We start from the raw sequence: 16056 nt of genomic DNA, 5'->3' as shown, positions 1-16056 counted from the left end.
TCCACAGAGGGCTGGTCACCTTCTCCCCATACTGTGCTGCCCAGTGCAGCAGTCTGGGAGCTGACCTTGTTTGTGAAGACAGAGGCAAAAAAATCATTGATTACATTAGCTTTTTCCACATCCTCTGTCACTAGGTTTCCTCCCTCATTTAGTAAGGGGCCCACACTTTCTTTGACTTTTTTCATGTTGCTAACATACTTGAAGAAACCCTTCTTGTTACTCTTAACATCTCTTGCTAGCTGCAACTCCAAGCGTGATTTGGCCTTCCTGATTTCACTCCTGCATGCATGAGCAATATTTTTATACTCCTCCCTGGTTATTTGTCCAATCTTCCACTTCTTGTAAGCTTCTTCTTTGCGTTTAAAATCGGCAAGGATTTCACTGTTAAGCCAAGGTGGTCGCCCGCCATATTTACTATTCTTTCTACACATTGGGATGGTTTTATTCCTGCAACCTCAGTAAGGATCCTTTAAAATACAACCAGCTCTCCTGGACACCTTTCCCCGTCCATGTTATTCTCTCAGGGGATCCTGCCCACCAGTTCCCTGAGGGAGTCAAAGTCCGCTTTTCTGAAGTCCAGGGTCCGTATTCTGCTGCTATCCTTGATGCGCAAGTGGAAAACCAGACTCCCCTTTTTGTGACTGCAGAGAGACCATCCAAACCATTGAGCACATCATAAGGAGATCAAACAACGAGCTTAGAATGTACCCTTATGTGTTTGTCTTTACAAAAATCTGAGCTAGCTTGACCAAATTTGGGCAGGTTTTCACGGAGGAGGAGGGACTTCAAAAGGCATATCTCTGACACAAAGCCCAAGTCCCTGCTCCAAAGCATAGCGATGCTAGACTTTTCTTATGAAAAGCTAACTAGGTTTTGGTTTTTTGCATGCACGAACACCATTTTCCCTCAGTCTTGTTCTTAGAAACACCTAAACCATTTTGGGTGAAATTTTCCAAAGAAATTTTTGCTTGCGGCAGACACCCGATACAGAAATGATCAACCCAAATGCTTGGTTTAGTAAAGTTTATAAGCAACTGAAAACAGAACCTAATAATGGAAAGCATCAGGCAACATTAATAGTAGGGGCTACCAGTCCCATCTTTAACTGCATGTCAGTCACAATTAACTCAAAACAAATTAACTCTCTTAAAAAATCAACCATGATTAATCACTGTTTTAATCACACTGTTAAACAATATCATCAATTTAAATGTATTATAAATATTTTGGATGTCTTTCTGTATTTTCAAATATATTGATTTAAATTACAACACAGAATAAAAAGTGTACAGTGCTCACTTCATATTATTATTTTTATTACAAATATTTGCTGTATAAAAAGATAAACCAAAGAAATAGTATTTTTCAGTTCCCCTCATACAACTACTATAGTGTAATCTCTTTATCAGGAAAATGCAACTTAGATTTTTTTTTTTTTTTAACATAACCACACTAAAAAACAAATGTATGTAAACCTTTAGAGCCTACAAGTCCACTCAATCCTACTTCTTGCTCAGTCTCTAAGACAAATGAGTTTGTTTACAGTTATGGAAGATAATGCTGTTGTAGCTGCCATTGCAAGGTATTTATGTGCCAGACATGCTAATCATTCACATGTCCCTTCGTGCTCTGGCCACGATTTCAAAGGACTTGCTTCCATGCTGATGACACTGGTTTAAAAAAAAAATTGCATTAATTCAATTTGTGACTGAATTCCTTGGGGGAGAATTGTATGTCTTCTGCTCCATGGTTTTACCCGCATTCTGCTATATATTTTGTGTTATGGTAGTCTCGAAAGATGACGCAGCATATGTTGTTAGAGTTAAGAACATTTTCATTGTAGATTTGACAAAACGCAAAGAAGGTACCAATATGAGATTTCTAAAGATAGCTATAGCACTGGACCCAAGGTTTAAGAATCTGAAATGCCTTCCAAAATCTGAGCAGGATGAGGCGTGGAACATGCTATCAGAAGTCTTAAAAGAGCAACGCTCCAATTCAGAAACTACAGAACTCAAACCACCAAAAAAAGAAAATGTTCTGTTGGTGGCATCTGACTCAGATGATGAAAATGAACGTGTGTTGGTCCACACTGCTTTGGATCGTTATTGAGCAGAACCTGTCATCAGCATGGAAACATGTCCTCTGGAATGGTGGTTGAAGCATGAAGGGTCATACAAATGTTCAGCATACCTGGCACCTAAATACCTTGCAATGCTGGCTACAACAGTGCCATGGGAATGTCTGTTCTCACTTTCAGGTAACATTGTAAATAACAAGCTGGCAGCGTTATCTTCCGTAAATGTAAACAAACTTGTTTATCTTAGCAATTGACTGAACAAGAGGGAGGACTGAGCGGACTTGTAGGTGCTAAAGTTTTATTTTTGAGTTAAATTATGTAAGTTGCAGTTTCACAATGAGATTGCTCTACAGTAGTTGTATGAGATGAATTAATAACTATTTCTTTGATTTCTCTCTTTTACAATGCAATTATCTGTAATAAAAATATAAAGTTAGCACTGTACACTTTGTACTGTGATGTAATTTAAATCAATATTTGAAAATGTAGAAAACATCAAAAAATATTTAAATAAATGGTATGCTATTAATAGTGCAATTAAAACTGCGATTAATTGTGATTATTTTTTAATCTCTTGATAAATCAGAATTTTTCAATTGTTTTCCAGCCCTAATAATAATAAAAACATAAAAACAAATTGCACACATTACATTGTGTAATATAATATAAAAACTATAAATCTACCCTCTCCTCTCCAACAATATCTTTGACTTCTGCATATGCACTCTCCCCACTAATCCATCTCCCATTGGATTTATTTAACATTCCAAACTTCTAAGTAGCTTCTTAGAGCTGAGTATAATGTTGATTTGCCAGAGAAACTTCACCTTTCACTTCCAAATGTGGGGGCCAATCACAGCAAATATATCAATAAATAAAAATGCTTGTCCCAACTCAAGATTGTTGAAATCCACAAATGGATAACAAAGGATGTCATAAAAATGTATTCCACAATACATTTAGGAGAATTGGGGAGAGTTTTTCAGCTATGGATAAATGTTTCACTTTGGATTTGATATGTTAGTACATAGCTAGTTTCCATTGTTGTATTGAAAATACTATGCTGGGTTTTTTTTTGACACACATTAATCCTAGCCTCCACCTAATCTGTAGATCTGCAAAGCCAGAATCCAGTTGAAATACCATGTTTGTTTCACAGGGGAGTAAAGCTGCAGGTTGACTGTAAAGGGCCCTCTCTCTGTGCCTCAACATAGCTAAATTATTGCTCTGCTTGCTTTAATTACAGGGGAAGGGGGCGTTCGAGAAGGCTGGGATTAGTACTGTGCAAACCCACTGGCCAAAACCTCCGCATATCAGATTGAAGGAGAGGGAAATACATGCCGTTGCAGCTGACCACATCTGCTAGTTCTCGATGGCTTGTAGTAGAAGTCATGGAGTGGATACAAACTAGCTGCCTCAGGCATGTCCTGAGAATTCAGTTTCTCCTCTGGTGCTTGCATTACACAGAGTATGCAGTCCAGTCAGTTGAGTTATGTGCTCACTATCAGAGTTTCAGCCACAGGAAAAAGACATCATAATGTATTTTGATTTTGTAACTGATTGTTGTCTTGCAGGCAGGAAAACTTATCTGCCAAAGTAGCCATACTGTATACCATATGCTGATGTTATTTGGTTTTCAGAAGTCATATTATAGTGTTCACAGTACAAATATAATTTCTTCTTGCCAGTAAAGAAAAATAAAAAGATAAAAACACTATTAGAAAGTTAACACTTACCAACTGTTTTCCCTCTATTTAGGATGCAAAATTGCTGTGGTAACTACCCTTTGTCATATAGGAAATAAAAATGAAGATGCTGAAATGTGTAAATATATTAAACTTAATACTAACTCGGTCTTTTGATTTGCTGCAGTGAGTTCCCCAATGGATGAGGTGCTGGCTTCCTTGAAGCGTGGTAGTTTTCACCTAAGAAAAGTTGAGCAGAGAAATCTCCCTCCTTTCCCTGATGAAGATGACAGCAATAACATCTTGGCACAGATAAGAAAAGGGGTGAAACTGAAGAAGGTGCAGAAAGAAGTTCTGAGAGAGTCTTTTACAATTCTGCCTGACACTGACCCTTTAACACGTAGCATCCATGAAGCACTGCGAAGAATTAAGGAGGCATCACCTGAATCAGAAGATGAAGAGGAGAGTTTGACTTGCACAGACTGGGAAAATTAACCTGTAAATTTCCTATATTTTTAAAAATTAAATTTTATTTTGTTGGCACTTTTTTAGAAATACCTGCTAAGCTTGGGCAAGAAAGTCTAGGAGATTTAGGTGTGTGCCTAAATCATGCAGTATACATAATCTGAACCAATGGATATCAAAGGGAGTTAATTAAACTTATAAGGGAAACATATTTCTGGACTGTTGCCAGAAATTTTTTTTGTAAACATTTTTTGCTAAACCAGTGACAGAAATTGTCCTCACAAAAAACCTAAACCTCAGTGTATTGACCAGACTGTACCTTATAAGATTGAAAAGGGCTTTCAGAAATAATAATGCAACAAAATCACTCTTGAATATACCCCTACATTTACTAATGTCAAATGTTTTCTAATTGCTTCTGATGTGTAAAAATCCAGTGTATTTCCCACTTGAAGCTAAATAATTACAAGTCAAAGAAGATTAGATCTGACTACTAAGCATATTGAAATCTTGTTGGCTACCCTGTCTGTCTGGTTTCTTGGTGGCTGGCTTTTTGATAGCTTTCTTTCAGATCTGTGAACGGTCTGATTAGATTTCTAAATCATAAACAGTAAATATACCAGTATAATTTACACCTGTGCTATTCATAAAATACCCCACAAATTTCCAGGCATTGTAGTTAGATGTGATACAAGAACAGAACTTAGACTTAAGATAGCTAGTTTTAGTGATTTCAGAACAATGCAGAAATAGCCAAGGAATTTTAATTTTCAAGATTGTGGTGGTAGTCAAAAGAGACAAATTCTTCTGTGCTAGTCCTCTGAACTGGACTGACAGAGTGCAGTTTTTCTGTAGCAAGTCTGCTGTTAGAACATGGCCATATTTAAATATAAATAAAGGGTTCAAATAAATATATTTATAAGTAAATAAAAATGTAAATCTAGATCGAGGAGAAAGCCACAAGGATCTCTAAAGAACTTATTTCAAAAACTTCCTTAGAAATGGACTCTCACAAGGTGTATAGTGAGTTAAAGGGAATAAATAATAAATTTTGCATTCAAACCATATATAGTGGTAGTAAAAGAAACCTTATTTGTATGTTAATAATTAAGCAGTAATGCACTCCAGGGATTGAGAGCTTTTGGGACACTGCCACAGCTGGGAAATGACATTTAGTGCAAGTATCACAGGTATTAAAAAGGGATGGTAGCCCAGCAAAACAAACAACTTGTAGTATTTTAATGTGATTACAAATCTTTACTAAATTAAAGCTATTAAATAAATTGTTATGCCAATTGAATATCCTATTCTAAATTTTAAAAAAGGAAAATAAACAGTTACCTCCCCTCCACCCCCACTGGTAGATTAGTCACTAGAGAGCCATATCAATTGATCTATTTGATTTAGTTTTACTGTATTTCTCCTAATCCAGCTTTATTGCTAGGAAGTGTGAACCTGTCTTAAATCCAAAGGCGCAGATATGCTTGCATGCTGATGGAATGCACAGTCAAAAGCTGGTATGATCTGCAGGGCTGTCTGGCTCTCACTGCAGTTGTTGATCACTCAAGAGCTGATGCCTTCCTCAAAACTATTATTAACTTCACGATTACAGGTTTGGGTCCCTCATGATTTCCTATGGCAATTGTTATAAAATCGAAGATGTGGGCTGAATTACTTTTTTAGCATGTTCATTCTTCTTTCACTCTTCCTAGACATTTGACCAAACCTATTTCAGTGATTTGGTTTTATGTAATAGTTTTGTAAACCTAATTGCCTCTTTTTGAATCTTGTTTTCCTCTTCGGAAGAATACTCTTTAATACCTCAGAATATTGTAAACTGCTTTCCTCAAAATCCTTCCCTTTTTTTTAACCTGAGTATTGATAGGGCACTAGTTGCCATCTTCTTTTGTAAGCTAACATTATCAGAACCTTAAATACTCTAAGTAAATTGAAGGTGCTTAGAATCTTATGGAATTTGGACTGTGAGTTCCTCAGAGACTTATACACACATTGGCATTTGCATTCTACCCCCTCCACACTCTGTTACCATGAAAACACTTCAGTGAGATGTAATTGTAACTGACAGTTTTTTGATAGAGTTGTAATATTTTGTGTTTAAAAACAAACAAATCTTACAAAAACTAGGCTATGCGGAGGAATTGTATAAAATAATCTGATTTTAGAAGCATTAGACTGAAACATATGTAACACTATTCTGCTGAATTACTATTATTGTCACAGACATGACTCTACTTGGATTGAATGTATAAATTGATTTAACAGAATTAATTACCTAGTACTTTAAATAATGGTCTACTGCAGAAATTTCAGAGCATGTTTTCTAGTACAAGGAAATCAGTTTAATGCCAGGATCTGTTAAAAGGATGTCATTGCTGATTAAAATTCTCTTTATAACTGCAGTCAGAGGCTAAAACAATTTTAAAAGAATTGCCCTCACTAAGAAAAATTCGGTCTATAATAAATTGGAATAAAATCTGAGCTGACTTGGTAGAGAGGTGTCCCTTTGATTGATCTTGGATATGTCTCTTCCCTATAATATAAGGAAGATGGTAAAATGGTTTGGTGAATGCTTTCTTTCCCCGAATACGGATAACTTAGTTATAACTCCAAATAGCAGTAAAGGTTTTGGGGAAAAAAAGTATAGTGGATGTGTAACAATTAGGGCTGTCCATTAATCACAGTTAACTCACGTGATTAACTCAAAAAACTTAATTGCAGTTAATCACACTGTTAAACAATAGAATACCAGTTGAAATGTATTAAATATTTTTGGATGTTTTCTACACTTTCGAATATATTGATTTCAGTTACAACACAGAATACAAAGTGTACAGTGACCACTTTATATTATTTTTATTACAAATATTTGCATTGTAAAAATGAAACAAAAGAAATAGTATTTTTCAATTTACCTCATACTAGTACTGTAGAGCAATCTCTTTATCATGAAAGAGCAACTTACAAAGGTAGGGGGTTTTTTGTTTCATAACTGCACCCAAACCCAAAACAATGTAAAACTTTAGAGCCTACAAGTCCACCTAGTCCTACTTCTTGTTCAGCCAATTGCTAAGAGAAACAAGTTTGTTTACATTTATGGGAGATAATCCTGCCCACTTCTTAATTAAAATTTCACCTGGAAGTGAGAACAGGCATTTGCATGGCACTGTTATAGATGGCATCACAAGATATTTACATGTCAGATGCGCTAAAGATTCATATGCCTCTTCACGCTTTGGCCATTGTTCCAGAGGACATGCTTCCACATTGATATGCTTGTTAAAAAAAAAAAAATTAAAAAAAAGTGTTAATTAGATTTGTGACTGAACTCCTTGGGAGAGAATTGTATGTCTCCTGCTCCATGATTTTACTCGCATTCTGCCATATATTTCATGTTATAGCAGTCTCGGATGATAACCCAGCACATGTTGTTCGTTTTAAAAACACTTTCACTGCAAATTTGACAAAATACAAAGATATCAGTGTGAACTTTCTAAAGATAGCTACAGTGCTTGACCCAAGATTTAAGAATCTGAAGTGCCTCCCAAAATCTGAGAGGGATTAGGTGTGGCGCATGCTTTCATAAGTCTTAAAAGAGCAACACTAATGCGGGTCCTACAGAATCCATACCACCAAAAAAGAAAATCAACCTTCTGCTGGTGGTATCTGATTTAGATGATGAAAATGAACGTGTCAGTCCGCACTGCTCTGTATCATCCACGACCTGGAATGATGGTTAAAGCATCAAGGGATATATGAATCTTTATCGCATCTGGCACGTAAATATCTTGTGACGCTGGCCACAACAGTGCTATGCAAATACCTGTTCTCATTTTCAGGTGACATCGTTTACATTTGCAGAAGATAATGCTGCCTGCTTCTTGTTTACAAAGTTGTTTGAGTGATTGGCTGAACAAAAAGTAGGACTGATTGGACTTCTAGGGTGTAAGTTCAACTTTCATCATAAAGTACTTGGATTAGGTGAGTTAAAAAATACTATTTCTTTTGTCTTTTATGATGCAAATATTTGTAATAAAAATAAACTGAGCACTTTACACTTTTGTATTTTGTGTTGTAGTTGAAATCAATATATTGGAAAATGTAGAAAACATCCACAAATATGTAAATAAAAGGTATTCTATTATTAACACTGTGATTAATCACGATTAATTTTTTTAAATGCTTGCCAGCCCTAGTAGTAATGTTTTATAAGTATTTCATAGGGTGCCCTATGATATTATATATATCTATATATATGTCCTAATTTATTAATAAATACATACGTATTTATCCTAATTTATTAATCAGAGTCTTAAAAATGCATGTGTTCTCAAACAAAGACTAAGTCCTTTTCCCAGGGGGCTTATAAAATAGGGTATGATAAAAAAGAAGGGTGACTTATTTGGGAGCTGTGGAGAGGGTGGAGTGAAAGGAGTATTGCTTTCTTCTTGAATTTTGAGGGGAAATTAGCATTTATACAAGTTTTAAAGGAGAAGGCATGTGAATTGTAAAACTGAGAATTTAAAGTGGAATATTTGGTTTCTCTACTAGTTTTAAAATTTAGTGTTCGCCTCAGACTAAGAGGGGAGATGAAACTTCGATTTCTTATTCATATTTTCTTTGTCTTCAAATAATTACCTGTTTCTAAGACCTTAAATCACACAAACTGTCCTTTTAAAAAAAAAAAAAAGTCCCCCTCTTGCACTTTCTGAAGCACTTAATTTATACTTCCTTGCATGGAGTATCATCCTCTGTTAATTGCATGCTTATGCCATAATCAAAGGGAAAAGTGGAATATCCATTCACTATTTTAAGCATTTTAGCAACCCTTGTATACTTTGACAAGAAAGTATTTTAGAAATTCTATAGATGAGATTGTAATTTGAAAAACAGTTATAAATATACAGAATGAAACGACACATGAAAGATTAAATCTGGTCTGTCACAGAGGTTCCAACTACCTGTTATATGGGTTAGCTTCTGAAACTAAATTTTTTCCATTGATGTCTTCCCTATAATTTCTAAATCTTACAAGACAATACATGAGTCAGTTGCATTCATTTGAATCACTACCAGCAGATGCAGTGGTGCACAGAAAATTGTTGATGCTCAGAAAATAGCCAGTTGGAAGTTTTAGATCCTTTATACTTTTCATTTTAAGATTGCATAGTCTCTCTTAAAGAAGTTTGTGTTGACTTGAGTCATCAGTCAAATGTTGTAATAACATAAGAGCCCAGATTCTCAGCTGAGACCAAGGAATGCCCAGAGCAACTCAGGGATGGGGTGACTAAGATTTTTCTAGACTACCTTGATTTGGGGCCAGCTATTTGACAGTGCAGTCCCCTGTTGCAATTTAGAGCAACCTCACGGTGCTCTAATTTGTGTTGGCTGTAATAACCCCAATAGGGCACAGTGAAGCCCTGGCTGTGCCCAATACACTGATTGCTGGGATTGTTAGGAGCCACTATGATGGCTCTAAACCACTGGAATTAAGGAGAATCTAAGAGTTTAAAAATGCTGCTTAATGTATTTAATGGAGGGGATTTGTACAGTTGAAATTAAATTATGTTTTTCAGTTATTCTTTGTTTTGTTTTTTTTACACAGGTAACTAGCAGCCACTGAAGAAAGGAAAAAAACAACAACAAAAAATACCCCACAGCTAGAGATCAATCTTCCTCTTCATTTCAGAAAATTCAAAGCCAGCAATTTTGACCATCAGCTGCATGGTAGAAAAAGGCTTCTTTTGGCAAATGATTGAGTATGTGAAAAAACATGAAACATTGATTTTTTTCAGATTATTTTTTATTCCTTCCACACGTGCAAGGTTGGACAAAAAGCTAAGTTGTTTAGATATGCATTTTATATAACTGTAATGAGAAAAGGGTGTTCAGGATGTTTTCTCAATTATTTAAGCACTTTTTACATTTGCGTTAGTATATATGGCCAGTTAAGTGAGGGAACGTTTTAAGTGGGAAGAATGCTGCATTGATAAAGCTACTGGGGGATGCAGTTAAAACATCAGGACAGCTATGAAACCTACTTTTCAGTACACTGAAAATATCATCTGCTTGAAAAACAAATTTAATAGCTGTTCCACAATAGCTAAAATTCAGATAGAGATGCAACTAAGATCTCTTTAGTTATTCTTCTCACTGCAAAGAAATGTATGTTAGTATGAAAAATAACAACAACAAATGGCTGCACAGTCTAAGTACCGTAATAGTGGAATACATGTATTTAAGAATGTATGGGTTTACAGTATGGTACACTTAACATGGCATATTGCAGCAACTTTTTAGAAGGTCATATATAATCTTACACCCTACATTTTAAAAGTAGATTTTCCATGCTCTTTTAAACAGTAATATTTAGGTGAGATGAACTGAGTTAATAGTTATACCATACATACAAATTTGTTATAAGCAGCAATATTTTGTAATTTGATAATACTTAACATTATTTTTCTCTGTTAGCTTGAACTGTTCTTGTTTGATTACTGTAAGCAACCTTCTTTACTTTATTTAAGGAGAACGCAGGACTTAAACATATTAACATCACTTACGGAAGTTATGCTTCTCTGTTAGTTGTTAATATTTCCTTTAGTAGCTACAAAAAAATCAACATACCTAACAGCCCGTTTGGCTGAAAACTACACTTCCTTTTAATGCTGGCTGTATGTGGCTCTAAATGAGGGGAGGGTACAGTTTTCAATATAGTGAGAACTTAAAAAGAAATAATCCTAAACTGCATGACTAATAGCTGCGGGCAGCTAGTTTTATAATGCCAGAGTACTTAGAACTCTGTATAAGATGTACCTCTAAGTAATCTTGTACTATGTTAAAGGCTCCATGTAATGTTTGTTAGTTGAGAAACACTCAAGTTACATGAAAGTCTTGACCAGCTTTTTATTTTTATTAAAATTTTACGTACTGTTTGAGAGGCACGCCACCCCTTTCCTTTTATAAAATGATATTTTTGTTCAGTATTCGCTTTATGAAGGACAAATGACTGTACTCATTTTCATCTAGAAGCAGATTCATGAATTGCTACTGTTGTGTAAGGGAGTACATATTCTTCTTTAACTTTTATAACAGTTCTTCTTAAAATAGTTGTGGGAGCAAGAATACTTACCTTGGCAATAGGTTATATAACCAAAATGAACCTCAGATCTTGGAACCTTTAGGCTGTTCTACAATTATTGTCCTGAATAATAAAGATCTGTCGTGTTTTGAAAGATAATTTGCCACACTATACTTAGCATTGATAAGCATTTTTCTTGATTTTTTTTTTTTTGGCCTTATTTATAATGTCTAGTGAAACATTTTCATTTTCAAAAGAAATGTTTATGAGCAGCATTTTTCAGAAATGATACCAGTTTTGCCCCAGGTATCAGGTTTGGGGCAGTATTTTTCTTGGATGTATCACAGAACTGATGCTCTCTCCATCATTCGCTTGTCAAGGACTTGACAACTTAAGTTTCTTCCCAGTTTATTTCTATGGTTTTACATCTAACTCATCATTTCAAAATTTATCATGTGTAATCATTTAGCATAGATCATAAATGTAAGTAGTTTGTGTGCCGACGGTTTACAGGCATCCATATTCCAGATTACATTACACTATAAACTGGGTCCAATGTATTAATTTTTAGCTGTCGCACAAAACAGAAGTAGTATCTGCAAATTAGAATGATATAGTGCTGCAAGAAACAAAAGTGCAGATTGGACAGTGTGCATAAACTCTTGAGTTGGGGGGTGAATAGTGTAATTTGAAAAACAGGCATAATGTTCCTTCCCCTTACACTAAATTTATTATCCACAAATTTATCACTATATAGGGAGATGTTTAAATAGCTCTGTACTGTGTTCTCAGATTTATCTACATATGATTTGTCAACGTTGCCTTGAAAACTTGTTCATGATAAAAAATAAACCTGTCCTTGATACTTATATTTAGTTAAAATATTAGATTCCTGACTGAGTCTGTATACATTGCTTAATAGGAATATCATATTTTATGCACATGCACACAAAAGATAGTTGCTGTGCTGAGCATAACAGTTTATATCAAATTCAAACTGCAACTTTAAAAAGGAAAGGTGTGTGTTTTCTAGAGAATATTAAAAATCAGATTTTAATCTAAAGTAGTTACTGGATGTCACAGTTTCAAATAGTTCTTCAATTTAATAGCCATTTACAATTCCATGCATAAAAATACTCCCAGTGCTTTTAGATGATGATTTATACTGGTATTGCAATAAGTTATATGGGGAAAGTCCAACTACTTTCACAAGTGTTAGAGAAATTGACAATCCTTGCTGTAACTGACAGTAGGTTTATTGAACAGCTCTGCACTTGAGAGACCATGGGAACCATCACTATGGGGATGGCATTAATACTTGTGTATAAAAGGAAAAAAAGCTTGCACATAAAATGATCACTAGAGATTTTCAGTATTTGCTTTTCATGGATGCACAACATCAGATTTGCTGAATTGTTCTGTTCCTAGCCACTGATCTTCAACAATTGCTCATCTTTTGCACATTTTACATGCCAACAATACTTGCTTGTTTATTCAAAAATAGAGCTGTTTGGTAGTGAAATGGGTTCATTGAGGTAAGGAATTGGAATTTCCCAATCTGAAATACATATAAATTCAGGAAGCATGAGTATATACTGTACTTTGGGGACTGAGAATTTATCAGTGAGAAAAAGGAATTAAAATGGTTTATTAGAGCAACCAAAAATGAAAGGTAAACAACAAGTGTCTTTAGATCAGGAATGGGATTAGCATTTATTTCAATTTCTGTACCTCCCTTCAGTAGTCCCAAAATCCATTAAAAATGACTAACTTTCTTATTTTATTCACTTTTGCATATTATGTTTGCGTATTTTGAGTGTGATTTAGTTTCAAAGCATAGATGAAAGTTTTGTTTCTCTTTTTTAAATGTTAAAGATATCTTTAAAAAGTTTAGGAGCCTGTATTCAACAACACATAGCTGTTAAATAAATAAACTTGATCAGATATTGTGTTGTTCAATGGCTGCATCAGGGACTTTGTGTTCAATAGACTTCATCAGATTCTTTGTAAAGAATCACTTTGCCTTTCAGCATTATGTTCTGTAAAGTCAAAAATCTTCAAACTCTGAGCAGTTCTTTATTGAAATGCAACCAGTTGAGACGAGGAAGCAGAAACTTTCATTAGTTAATGTTCTCTTTTATTCCCTTTGTTGCACTGAATTTAAAGACTGTAACTGTAAATTAAGGTTACTTGTAGTTTAAGCAGCTGTTTTCATTGTAATGCTTATGTACTTACTTTACCTGTGTTATTTCTGGTAATGATTCCATAAGCATGAAGCAAGATACTATGTATAATGTTAGAGAATCAATATACTACAGAGAAGCAGTAAGAACTGGAAGCGTCTTATTGACAGAGCATGTTGCATTTACTGAATGCTAACAGGGCTGCCAAGAGCAGGTGTGGGCCCTGGTAAAAAAAAATTTTTCAAGCCCCTCAGCAAGGGTGGACTGGCTAAAACGGGGCCGACAAAGCCAGGCTCCGGTAATGGAGTATATCGGATAGTAGGTTCAGTCTAAAAAGTGCTCTTTGGTATAGTGAAGCACACTGATCTGTATTGCTATCTAATGCTGTGTAAGATACAGCACTGGCTGTTTTTATCCTATGAATATACTGTAATTTAAAGTTTTCCTACAAAATGAATTATATTTAGTTGCTGCCTAAAACATAGTGTATTAAAGGTTAGAATTTTTAGGAGGGGGCTGGGTATGCCAATGTATTTTGGGGTAGGGGGTGTTGTATTATTATGCTTTGCACTGCCCATTCAGTTACGACTTCGTCCAAAATTCCTGGCTTTGACCATGGTGAATCTGCAACTTGTGAATTACAATGAAGTTCTGTAAATCCCATCTCCTAATACCTGTGCCCTTGGGCCTCCTAACATTACCAAAATGGTCTTCCTTCCATTCCCCGATGTGGATGCTCAGATATCTTTAAATATGGAATATGACCAATCTGTGACTTTACTGGGCCTGTAATTATGTGAATAAGGAAAGACTGTCTACAGCTGATAGAAAAGACCAACTGAGGGGGTCACTGTTAAAAGAAAAATCTTGACTGGGAGCATATTGCTCGTTTATGGTCTCAGTGGGTAGAAGCCCAACAAATACAAAGCACAGCATCAAGTTTATAAATAATTCATCATGGTTTTTATTCACGTTCTGCTTGGTAATTCAGAGGTTCCACAGTAATTAATTTACCGATAGAGTGGCTTGAATTTCAAGTCTTCACATCCATCGGAAGATACTTTTCACCCTCATGAATTGTGGAGAGATATGTGATTAGAGATAGACTCACTGTGACCTCTCCATACATGTTTCTGTGGTTGCTGCCTACTTTACAAATTATCTTATGTGTTTCTAAGTGCAGAGCCTCAAAGTAGGTAAAATGCAGAAAGCTGCAGATTTGCATGAATAAAGGGTTAAGAAAACTGACACCTTCTAGCTTGGTTGAATAAATAAGAAATAAACTGATTCACCATCCACTAGCTTTGTGCAATATTATGAATAGAATCAAACACTAGCACATTGTGGTTGGCTTTAAGAAAGTCTTTAACACAGTTATATTTAAATGAACATTTTAAATGCACATTGTATTATAAAACTACTCTTGCAAATTGACAATACCTAATAATGCTCAATGTTCTAAAGTATTAAGCAACAAGTGTAAAAAATAAAAACTACGTGAGCATTTCTAGCAATACCTGAAAACTAAAAAGAAAAAAAATTGGTTTGACTGTTTGCCTTTTGCTTTCTTCCTTTAGTGCAACTTTTCTGTAATTATTATTATTCTGTGTATTTCATGTTTTTACTATCATGACTTCAAAGTGAAACCTGTACACCAAGTACTGAAATCACCTTTTTCTTGTACAGGCGATGTAACAATATACTCACAGTTCTGGTGCTTAAAAATGATTTTTTTCTTTAATAAAGGATATTTATTTGAACACTTGTTTTATCAGATTGTTTTAAAAAGTGGAGGAGAGAATCAACACAGTTTCGTTCCCAAGATAATATTTATGTACCATTAGCCTTCCATTTCTATCATATTCTTAACTGCTGATGGCAAAATTTAACTCTTAGAAATGCCTAACTGAAGCACAGATGTATGTCAGATTGCTGAGATTCTAAATTCCTGAGTGTTTGTATTATCACTACACTGTTGCATCCATGGATATTTAAAGAGACACTGAAAAATTCTGCATTTATTTTTTCATCCCTTTATGGCACTAGGTAACACCTACATCTTATTGTGGAACCAAAACAAGCCTCCAGATGCAATTACTTAGTTTAAAAAGACCTGAGTGAGAATTAAAATAGACTCAAATACAAAAATCAGGTTGCCTTTGCTTATTGGAATATGTACAATAGAATCTTCCAGCAACAATTAAGAGACTGTATTATGAGTATTAATTTGGGAGAAATCCATAGACTGCCTACCTATCTCTAGTGTCTGTTATTCCCTTACATTATTACAAAAAAGAAATCTGCATTAAAAGGGTGTTACACAGGTTGCAAGGTCAAGCACTCAAATGTTAGGAAATCTCCATTCCCATTAGTCTTCTTTTGTATAGATGTTATGATTGATCATATTTCAGCCACAGTATCCATGCCTAATTTCCAGTGCAGCATGTCTTGATGTTTTCACTTGTGCTTACATTAGAATGAAATTTGTGGTTTTGGCATGATTCAAAATTTTGCTGACAATGCAAGTGCCAGATGGAAAAGTCT

General features: G+C 35.0%; 1 protein-coding gene across 1 annotated transcript in view; it reads left to right on the top strand.

Annotated features, from left to right (window-relative positions):
- The window catches only part of JMY (junction mediating and regulatory protein, p53 cofactor), a 146002-nt gene extending 130730 nt beyond the window's left edge, over positions 1-15272 (top strand). Inside the window, exons 10-11 of the mRNA XM_032778561.2 lie at positions 3953-4263; positions 9854-15272. Coding sequence (XP_032634452.1) covers positions 3953-4260 — 308 coding nt within the window. The 3' untranslated portion in view covers positions 4261-4263; positions 9854-15272. The remainder of the gene's footprint in view (positions 1-3952; positions 4264-9853) is intronic.
- The last annotated feature ends 784 nt before the right edge of the window (positions 15273-16056 follow it).

Source organism: Chelonoidis abingdonii, chromosome 6 (genome assembly GCF_003597395.2).
Source record: "Chelonoidis abingdonii isolate Lonesome George chromosome 6, CheloAbing_2.0, whole genome shotgun sequence".
Taxonomy (NCBI): domain Eukaryota; kingdom Metazoa; phylum Chordata; order Testudines; family Testudinidae; genus Chelonoidis; species Chelonoidis abingdonii.
This window is presented reverse-complemented; position numbering and strand designations above follow the sequence as displayed.